Source organism: Loxodonta africana, chromosome 18, assembly GCF_030014295.1.
Source record: "Loxodonta africana isolate mLoxAfr1 chromosome 18, mLoxAfr1.hap2, whole genome shotgun sequence".
Classification (NCBI taxonomy): Eukaryota; Metazoa; Chordata; class Mammalia; order Proboscidea; family Elephantidae; genus Loxodonta; species Loxodonta africana.
Window position 1 is genome coordinate 44,539,717 of NC_087359.1, and position 11,244 is coordinate 44,550,960.

The 11,244-nt window shown below is 47.3% G+C and overlaps 1 protein-coding gene across 7 annotated transcripts in view; it reads right to left on the reverse strand.

The window, feature by feature from the left end:
• MMD (monocyte to macrophage differentiation associated) overlaps window positions 1–8,677 on the reverse strand; it is a 100,758-nt gene extending 92,081 nt beyond the window's left edge. For 4 of the 7 annotated variants that reach the window (XR_002786849.2, XR_010318363.1, XM_023553561.2 and 1 more), the window contains exon 1: window positions 8,478–8,677. Coding sequence is in view for 3 of the 7 variants with exons in the window: in XM_023553561.2 (XP_023409329.1) it covers window positions 8,478–8,503 (26 nt within the window). In the remaining 4 variants the exon portion in view is untranslated. The other 3 variants (XM_023553560.2, XM_003414607.3, XM_064271264.1) reach the window with 3 other exon arrangements.
• Window positions 8,678–11,244: the final 2,567 nt, after the last annotated feature.

The window sequence follows — 11,244 nt, forward strand, 5'->3', positions numbered from 1 at the left end:
AGGTTTTTGTTGTTGTTATTTGCCACTAATGAGTTCTGACTAGTTGTTGTTGTTGTTAGGTGCCATCCAGTCGGTTCCGACTCATATCGATCCTATGCACAACAGAACAAAACACTGCCCGGTCCTGAGCTGTCCTTACAATCGTTGCTATGCTTGAGCTCATTGTTGCAGCCACTGTGTCAGTCCATCCCGGGGAGGGTCTTCCTCTTTTCCGCTGACCCTGTACTCTGCCAAGCATGATGTCCTTCTCCAGGGACTCATCCCTCCTGACAACATGTCCAAAGTATGTAAGACGCAGTCTCACCATCCGTGCTTCTAAGGAGCATTCTGGCTGTACTTCTTCTAAAACAGATTTGTTCGTTCTTTTGGCAGTCCATGGTATATTCAATATTCTTCGCCAACACCACAATTCAAAGGCGTCAATTCTTCTTCAGTCTTCCTTATTCATTGTCTGACTAGTTACATCTTATTAACTCAGAAGAAAAATGGTACCAGGCTGAAATAAATGGCAGAGCCAGGTTGCCAAAAATTGGCTATAATGCACAGTCAAGCCATTCTAAATAATGCCCAGTATATGAACAAAAGGCAAGCTAACACATTCTCCCTGAATTAAGAAGAGCCTGAGCGCCTCAGCTCAAATAAATGGAAATAAAATAGCAGTCTCTGTTAAACTCATACACATAGATCAGGTGGCAAATCCACTAGGGGATGAATTTGGGACACTGATGGTATTTCCCCTGGATCACCAATGGGTTAGCTACCTAATTGGTGTGCGATACAGTTACTTACTGAATTCAAACCTTCAGATGGTTTGAAAACTAAAAGAAATGTACAGTTAGCAGTTTCAGAATTTATCCAAGCTAACTGCTCATGTTGATAAAAAATTTCAAGCATCATCTCTCCTCCCCTGATAATCCTGTAAATAATTTTACTAATTTCCTAAGGGACGAGAGTATTGCCATACAGCTCTTACTAGTTAAAAGGAAAATAATTACACTCTTGGGAAGAATGCTTTAAAAGTGTCCTAAGCATTCAAGGACCTATCACATCATTACCCTGAGACATAACAACAGAGCTATAAGTGGCATACCCTATTAGGAATTTTAAAGGGCAAAGAGCAAAGCTCCAAGATGGTTGAGGTTAGATTAAATTGAAAGCTCTCTGTGCAGGGCGCAGTACGTACAGTTTGTCTGCCCACCACCAGGCTGCGGACTAAAATAGCAATTTATATCTCTGGCAGCCCAATCTAAAAATAGTCAAGCCATTACACAGCAACAGGGAATAGGCTGTCTCCCCAAAGCAAAGAAGCTAGATGGCCATGTTTGTGACAGCCCCAACCCACCTGGAATAGTTCAGGTTAAAAATAAAAGCAGCCGTTGTAGAGAAAAATATTCCACTTTAAGACAGTCTCTCATGATGGACAGGGCAAGGTTCGGGCAAAAAGGAAAGGTAGGAGCAGCTATGCTAGCAGCAACTGTCCTCAGAGCAATTCTCAGGGGCTCAGTGGGACAGACAGCCCCATTGCCCTGCAGGAACATTTACAATGCCGTTTTTCCATTCCTCTCAGCCTGCCAGGGTGCAATCAAGCCTCCTGAAGAAATCACTCCTAAGACTGAAATGGAAAAGCAGATGTAAAATGCAAATGAACTCCCACACACTGAGCCTATTCTCTTCCTCAAAAAAACAAAAGAGAAGGGCTGCCTAGTGTATGGAAAACGGCACCCATTTATGGAAGACAAAGCCCCGGAGGCCTAGTGGTTAAGAGTTAGGTAGGATGCTATCCAAAAGGTCAGCAGACCTCACCCACCATCCACTCCTTGGAAATCCAAGGGGCAGTTCTACTCTGTCCTACAGGGTGGCTATGAGTCAGAATCGACTTGATGGCAACGGGTTTGGTTTTTGGCACTCACGTTTAATGCAGAGTAACCCCAGTGATAGAGTCCCTGGGCGATGCCAACAGCTAAGGCCACGGTCTGGAAGCGTGAAGGTTAGAGTCCACTCAGGTGCCTCAGGAGAAAGGCTTCATCATCTGCTTCCGAAAACTCAGCCATTGAAAAGCCTGTGAAGCACCGTTCTGTTCTGCCACATACGGGGTCCCCTGAGTCAGAGTAGACTCGAAGGCAACTGGGAACATGATCCAGTGCTCTAATGGAGTATTCAAGCAAGCTTCGGGGGAGGGAGAAGGCGATTCAGTCCTGGGTGCACAGGCTGCACTTAGTAAGGCCATTAGTGAAGCAAGGCTTGTTCACTCACGCCTTCACTTCTTCTGTGAGCCCTCTCTTGACTTCCCCTTGCCCAGGGTCCTATGTGCCACGCCTCTCTCAACCCCCTAAGCAAAACTATGGACGGGAAGGACATATCCGGACCCAGGGACACTCCTTACCTCCTTAAAAAACCAGGGGCCGTCAAGTCCACTCTGACCCACAGCGACCCCACGTGTCAGAGTAGCGCTGTGCTGCATAGGTTTCTCAGTGGCTGATTTTTTTCAGGAAACACTTCAAATTTGGCTCAGAGCACTGTGCCCTCTACAAGTGCACCTGCAACCCACCATGTCTGAGGTCTAAGACCAAACGCCAGAAGCTGTCCTTGACTCCTATGTTTTCCTCACTTTCCAAATGCAGTGCTGCCCTCAAAATACACTTCCAATCCGTCCCCCTCTGTACAGCCCTACATACACTACAGACGTAAAGACACCGGCATCTCTGGGCTGTGAAAATACGAAGTCTCTTAATGCGTCCCTATGTTTGCCAGGAGCCACAGTTGTCAGTTAAAACCAGATCACACCACACACCCCAACCCCAGATTAAAAGTCTGCCTTTGGCTTCCCAAAGCACTTAGGATAAAGGCTCCTCGGTGGCCCATGAGCTCTTCTGTGTAGTTTGGCCCCCGCTTTCCTTTCACTTTCCATACTAGAACGCTCTGCTCGTCTCATCCTTCAAGCTCAAATGTCACCTCCTCAGAAAAGTTCTCCTGATCACCCCACCGAAAGTAGCACTCCAGCTCTCCACCCTACCACAGCCCTTTATCACAATTGGTTATTTTTTGAACTTATTTTTCATTCATCTTCTCCCACTGTAATGAGAATTCCATCAAGACTGACTTATTTACCTCTTTATTTACAACCCAAACACAATGCCTCGTTAATTGGTGATGCTTAATAAATAACTGTTGAATGGGTGACTAGAAAGATAGACATTCCAACACTGCAAAACTATTTTATCTTAATAGAGAGGAGGCTCATGGATTGAATTGTGTCCCCTAAAAATATCTGTCAACTTGGCTATGTCATGATTCCCTTGTATGACTGTATGACTGTCCACCATTTTATCTTCTGAAGTTATTTCCCTATATGTTGTAAATCCTATCGCTATGATGTAGTAAGATGGATTAGCGACAATTATACTGATGAGGTCTACAAGATTAGGTAGCGTCTTAAGCCAATCTTTTTTGAGATATAAAAGAGAGAAGCGAGCGGAGAGACATGGCTACCTCATACCACCAAGAAACCAGTGCCAGGAGCACAGCACATCCTTTGGACCTGAGGTTCCTGCACTGAGATGCTCCCAGGTCAAGGAAGACTGATGCATCACAGGGACCTTCCTCCAGAGCCAACAGAGAGAGAAACCCTTCCCCTGGAGCTGACACCCTGAATTCAGACTTCTAGCCTACCGGACTGTGAGAAAATAAACTTCCCTTTGTTAAAGGCATCCACTTATGGTATTTCTGTTACAGCAGCACTAGATGACTAAGACAGAGATATCCCATAAAGTCAATTAGTTTCCCTATCTATGCGTAACAAAGAGAAATAGGCAGTCTGAGAGCCAGAAGAACCCTGACTTGTGAAAAGGAAACTCTCAAAGGCCAAGACATTGGACATCCCAAGAGCTCCTTCACTACCACTTCAGGGTGCAACATAAGCTGATCCCCGCCCATACCACCTTACTGTTAACCCATTAGCTCCCTCTTAGGATGGAGGAAGGAGCCCTGGTGGTGCAGTGGTTAAGCACTTGGCTGCTAACCAAAAGGTCTACGATTCAAACCCACCAACCACTCCACAGGAGACAGACGTGGCAGATTACAGCCTTGGAAACCCTGTGGGGCAGTTCTACTCTGTCCTACAGGGTCTTTATGGGTCAGAATCGACTCGATGGCAACAGGTTTATGATGAAGGGTCACTCCTGGAATGACACCAAGGAAAGCATCCATTGACAGAGGTGGTGATAGTGGTGAGAGGCTCTTGATTTAATTATTAAATAAAGGAGAATGTGTATTTAAGATGACTATTCCGTGCCAGTGATTCAGTGCCCTGAGAACATGCAAAAGGGACAATAGGCAGGCCCTCAAAGACTTCCTACTGCTTTAGAATAAGATGCTTTCTGGCATACAGGCAGTCCCCAGGTTACTAATGTCCACCTTAAGGATAATTCCTATATCTGCCCTTTATTGGTATGTACATTAGCCCTCACTTTGAAACAACTGAAAACCAAAAACCAAAGTAGAACTGCCCTGGTAGGGTTTCCGAGGAGTGGCTGGTGGACTAGAACTGCCTACCTTTTGATTAGCAGCCAAGCTCTTAACCACTGTGCCTCCTACTCACAACAAATTCTTCATCATGATCACCTTCATTTGCAGCTTTTAAATCAACGAACAGCCTTCAGGCCTTTTCTTGCACTAAACCCTTTACCCTCGAGTCGGAATAGCCACCCTATAGGACAGAGCAGAACTGTCCCATAGGGTTTCCAAAGAGTGGCTAGTGGATTCGAACTGCCGGCCTTTTGGTTAGTAGCCAAGCTCTTAACCACTGTGCCACCAAGGATCCACTAAACCAAAGCCAAACCCATTGCCTTGGAGTTGATTTCAACTCATAGTGACCCTACAGGACAGAGTGGAACTGCCCCATAGGGCTTCCAAGGGGTGCCTGATGGATTTGAACTGCTGACCTTGTGCTTAGCAGCCGTAGCTTTTAACCACTGCGCCACCAGGTTTTCCAGGATCCACTAAAGCAAGGCTAAATAAGAACCCTACGCACCTGTTCCAACTTATCTACAAATTCTTAAAGACACAGTTAGGAACAGATCTCGTTCGTAACACGGGGACTGCCTGTCATTAACTTTTAAAGTAGATCACAATGCCAGGGCTGAGGAAAGGAACATCTTTTTCCTTGGATTTTTGGTTGCAAGGCTGGAAAAATGAATGTGCATCAATAAGAAGTATAAGCTCTGTGGGTCCTGAACTTCTCTGATGTACAAAGAGATGTGGTGTGGACAGGGAGACAACGAGGAAAAGGTGAGCTGGCAGCACGGGTGGTAGAAAGACATGAACATCAACCCTTGGATCTGCCCCTTCATGGCCATGTGACCATGGGCAAGTTCTCTTTTATTTTCTATCCCTGTTTGCTCTTCTATTAAATGGGTATAAACTGTCTTCCAGAGTTACAGTTGAGGATTAATAGACAAGCACCCAGACAGTGCCTGCCACACACAGGAACTCAATAAATGTGAGCACTTATCATCAGCCAGAGGTAATGTGGAGAGAAGAATGACTCTCTGTGTGTGTGTGCGTGTGTGTATACCCAAGACTAGAAGGAAAAGAGCAAGAAAGATAAAAGAAGCTCTCTGCGTTCCAGTGGAATTTCTTGGATCTGATCTACTTTGGAAGCCCTGGTGGTGTAGTGGTTAAGTGCTACGGCTGCTAACCAAAGGTTCGGCAGTTCGAATCCACCAGGCACTCCTTGGAAACTCTATGGGGCAGTTCTACTCTGTCCTATAGGGTCGCTATGAGTTGGAATCGACTCGACGGCACTGGGTTTGGTTTTTGGTTAGCCTTTTTGAGAAGCTGTGCATGTATGAAGAGCTCCACTTAAGACAGCAGGCAGCAGGTTAAGTTTCCTTACAGCCCTCCTCGGCAGGAATGGCAGAGCTCTGGAAGTTGATCCAAAGCCACAAGACCACCAAGTCTCCATTCTGAAAAAACTAGCAAGGTGTTCAGGGTTTTCCTGTAGTTTAGTTACAACTATAAACTACAGCCCAATGAAATGTTTTTACTGCAATCAAATGCTCCTCTATCTGAGTCCTGATAAATCTACCAGGGGAAGGAGCACATCCATCCAAAGACGACGTGCCCCTGCCTCCACTTCCTTTGCAACTTGCCTACCTGTAACAATCCTGAATGCTGTGAAAGATATGTAATAAATATGGCTTTAAGAGGTACACGAAAGTACTGTCAACATTTTAATGTGTGGACCACAAAAATCAGGACTTTGCTTTATTACTTTTCGTTTGCAGGCTTTACTTCCAAGTTCAAATTGACCCTTGGAAAATATCCTTCCAACCTAGCCTATCATAAAGGAACAGAAAATTGTGGGGATGACTCAGTCTTCAAAGAAAATCAAGGTAGGTCTAGATGTCATCAAGAAAGGAACTGCTAAGCATGTATTGAATCAAACATTGTGCAAACAAAAGTCTGTGCCACACCATAAGAAAATGGCTCTATTTTTAATTTTTTGATGGAAAAAGCAAGGTGCAAGATTACACTACTGTGCTAAGAAGGGCTAGACAGATGAGTGTCCAGCAAAAGGAAGATAGTTCAATCTGCTGAAAGGGTGGGACCCTAAACGAATCTTGGTTTTTGTTTTTTCCCATTTATTTAGACACTATTTTAATATTTATGCAACAAATAATAAGTCTTTTTTTTTTTTTCTTTTTAAAGAAGAATCCTGCAGCATGGGAAAGCAACACAAGCTCTTAATCAAATAAATCTACCCGCTGTCGTCAAGTCAATTCCGACTATAGTGACCCTAAAGGACAGAGCAGAACTGCCCCATAGGGTTTCCAAGGAGCGCCTGGTGGATTCGAACTGCCGACTTCTTGGTTAGCAGCCATAGCTCTTAACCACTACGCTATTAGAGTTTCCCTTAATCAAATAAGGAAGAGGTAATTTCACAGAATATTGCCACTTTTCTCTGAAAACAGGAAGAGCACAGATGTACAGAGAAGTAAAACCAAATCAAACAGATAACAGGCACAAGATGGCAGGATGTGACTGAAGACATGTCACTTTCTCCCTTCAAGCCCTTCCAGTCTTCATTCCTGACATCACCTCCAAAGCCAGAACGCTATGAGTTTTTTCTGCCCTTCAAAGTACTGATAAGAAGTTCTCACTGGGGCAGTAGCGCCCGGCATTCAACACCCTGAGTGTTGAGTAATATTGAGACGTCTGTTCCAGTCTTCAAACAGATCTCCCTGCTGATGGCACAGTTCACACAGCTCTTCTTATACATTTTTTGGCTCCATCACCCTTTGGAACTGGGAGAGGATGAAATACTGTAAGTATACTGGGTGAAGCGACAGCTAAGAAAAAAACGGGGAGTTGGAAAGAAAATACGTGCAGTTTAAAATTTTGAAACAAAAGGCAGTGCTTAAAACTCAACTACAGTGGCTTTCTTGAAAGACTTCGTGCGTTTCTTTTCTTCCTCCAAAGCACCCATCACTGCTGGTGAAGGTCTGGGAATGGGGATAGCTGCTCGATTCAGACAAAAGGATGGAGGGTTACCACAAGCACAGGAGAAGTGAACTTTCACCCACTTAAACAAAAAAGAATTAGAAGAGAAGCCCAGAGCTGGCATGGGCCAGCTTCCATCCATTACTAGACGGCAGAGCGCCTCGGAGACCGGGAGAAAGGCCACCGTGCCGCCCCAGGCTCGTGTCCCCACTAGCTCTCCAGTGAATGAGCAGCCGGCCAGCCTTCCGGTGGCGCCTCCTGGGTTCCTCCTCCTCGTTTCCTAACACACAGGCGCCTTACCAGCAGGTCTCACCAGCCGAATGCTAATTTGCCCCTTCGCAGTGCCCAAAACATAGCACCGCCCAGCGACCGTAAGCTGGAGAATCAGCAAGGCCCAGACAGAACCAGGCAATGCGAAGCCAAAAGGAGCGTGCCTCAGTTTCCCGTTCACTAACAAAGCATCTAAAACGCCCAGCACCCCCGCTTTACCGCAAATCCAGCTGCAGGGCGCAGCAGCTGCCGACCTTCCGCTAGCCCCGGGAACCCCCACCCTAGGAGAAGAGGAGTAGAGGCCAAAGTCAGGGTCGGAGGACCGGGAGCCGGCGCCTGCGGCTGGAGTTCAGAGGGAGCAGGAGCCCTGGCTGGAGCCCTGCCTGGAGAGGGGTCTGGAGGGTGAAGCCGGGTAGGCAACGGGATCCCCTGGAAGGAGGGCGAGGTCGGGGTCTGGGAATGCATCTGAGTCTGCAGATCACGAGCGAGGACCCAGGCCAGGCGCAGGACCCCGGTCCTCAGGGGAAGGGGATCGCCCAGGGAGAGCAGGGCGGGGGATCCCCCGGGAGCTGGTCCTGCGCCAAGGCGTGGGACCCACGGGGAGATGGATCCAGGTGAGAAGCCGGGACCCACGCGGGACGGTGCGGGATGCGGAGACCCGCTCCCGACACGGGCTGGGGGCGAGCAGGGGGCGCCATCCCTCTCACCGCTGAAATCGATTCTTGAACCGCATTGATCCTCCGCTCCTCCTCGGGGGCCGGGGAGCTCCGTCTCGTCAGCACCAGTGTCCGGGCGCGCGGCCCTCATGGGCTTGGGCTGCTCCGGAGGCCGCCCGCGTGCCCGGCGGGGCCGCTCGGCAGAGAAGGGCCGGAGTGGCCAGGCCGGGGGGTCTGGGTAGGGCGGGGGCCAGACCCGGCGACTGGGGGCGGGAGGGAGGCCGCTTAAACGGCCCCGGCGCCTCCCGCCTCCCCGGCTCCTCCGCCCCCGGGCGCCCGCGCCCCGCCCCGGAGCCCGGCTCCACCCCCGCTGGCCCCGCCCGTCTGCGTGCACCCGCGGCCGCTCGCGCGTCACCGCGCCTTGCGGCCAATCAGCGCCCGGAGCGGCGCGGCGGCAAAGCTGCCATTCATTCCCGCAGGGCTCAGGCGGCTGGGCGGAGCCTCGCGGAGGAGTGGGCGGAGCAAGGGGAGAGCAGAGGGGAGGAGGGGCGGTGCACGTCAATAAACTGAGGAGCTGGGGTGTGAAGAGATAAAAGACCAACGGGAGAGGAAGACAAACTGTGAAGGAGGAAGTAGGCCAAGGTTCTTAAAAGCAGTTGTGAAGGAAATAGCAAACCAGGACGATTGTCTGCGGTCTAGTTCTGGCTCTGTGTCATTCATTCATCCTTCATTATTTCTTTCTCCATCCCTGCATTCATTTATTCCTTCATCATTTTGAGGGCCAGCTCTGGCTAGGGTATTGTGCGAGGCTTCAGGACAGATTTTAAAACCTTTTCTTGAATTGGAATCGAATTGATGCAACTGGTTTGTTTTGTTGTTTTTTCTTTTTTGTCTGTCGAGGGGGTTGAAATCAGTAAGACTTCTTCTAACTCTGTGACTTAATGAGAACCACCAAGAGGGGATCCTTTTATGTTATCCTGTAATTTATTTTTTTAATTCAAGCAGCTGGAAGCCTCCAAATAAAACCAAAGATAGACTTGAATCAGGGTCCCGTGGCTAAACCTCCTAAAGTCAGAGGGCTTGCTGGAAGAGAGTTCAAAGAAGGGTGATTTCTTAAGCCTTCTTCTCTCCATTCCTGGAATTTTTTTTTTTTTTTTTCCTATCCAGGCAGCCTGCCCCCACCATCCCCCTACACCCAAACTTGAGACTTTCAAGCCTATGAGGAGTGTTGACCCTGCCTTCGCGAGAGCATCGCTCCTAATTCTCCTTTCTTTTTCCAGGGACCAGGGTCTTCCTTGGTTATTGCATTCATCTTCCCAAGAATCTCACGAGATTGGCCTAATCTACTCATTTTGCAGATAAGAAGGCTGAAGCTGAAGGTTAAGTAGCTTGCCAAGGGCAAAACCAGGATTTGCTCTAGCTTCCTTTAAACACTAAACCCTCAGCTCCTTTCAGTAAACCTGACTGCCTCTCAAAGTCTTAAAGAAGTACATCTCTTTTAGAAAACGCACACTAAATCAGAAAAGCGAGCATGGATTGAACGTCCACTGATAAGCTATGTCAGGCCCCTGGGCTAAGTAAACTGATGGGGTGGGGGGAGGAGGCTTCAAAGGAAATAGCCAATAAAGTCAGATGAAAAATAGCCATATGAAGTAACATAAAAAGAGTTAAAAAAAAAAAATAGCTGACAGATGCCAAGTCACATCCTATCAATGACTAAAGAATATGCAGAATAAAGATGTGATTAGAGTATGGTGAGGCTAGTTAGGGAAGGGGTTGCTGGAGAGAAGGAAGACTGGAGATGGATTTTGAAAGACAGTGGATGTTAAGTTGGCATGGACTTCCACATGGGGAGAATGGCTTAAACAAAGATAAGAAACCAGCAGTGGAGTTGATCCAATTCATGCCACCCCAGGTGTGTCAGAGTAGAACTGCACTCATAAGGTTTTCAATGGCTATAATCTTATGGAAGGAGATCAACAGGCCTTTCTTCTGTGGCCCCACTGGGTAGATTCGAACCACCAACCTTTTTGGTTAGTAGCTGAACACAAACTGTTTGTGCCACCCAGTGACCTGAGAAGTGGTCAGCAAGGGAGAAATTTGTGAGAGACCCCCTAGATTTAGAAACACTAATGTGAATGATACTTAAGAAAAACAAACAAAAATGAGTAAGAAAAAATCAGATCAGATGGGCTAGAATAAAACACCATAACCTACAGTGGTCTCGTCCACAGAAAAGTGGAAAGATTAACGGAAAGTGGCTTGTTTAAACAATATGATCACAAATTTAAATCAGATTTGTAGTTGGTGAACCACCCAAAATAAAATCGAGCCTGAAAAAATACAAATAAAATACTAGAAACAACTTTCAATGAAGTATGATAAACGCCTGCCACATTTTCAAGTGAGGCGTCTATTTGAATCTATCTCTGAGGAGGAATTCTGAGTATGTTTGCAGAAAACAGGCACTAGCATTGACAGTGCTGTGGGAGGGGAAGAAAATGGAAGATTTTTTGCATTCGCAGGATGCGACATTTTTGCTGAGCTCAGAGATAGAGTTCTTCTTTCTACAAAATTGCAAAAGCATATTTGCATGGGCACTGCTGATGCCTACAATAAAGAATTTGTGATGGGGTGGACGCCAGCTGCAGAGAAAATTCTTGAAGAACACCTGCTCTGCTTTGCTGAGGGACACAGAGTTCCTGGGCAGGACACTGACCGTCCTAGGAAGCACCTGGTACCTAATCCCAAAGACTGCGATCATCCAGTTAGAAAGTAGGAGCCAAGCAGCTCTGCTCCAAACTTTGGCTCCAGGCTC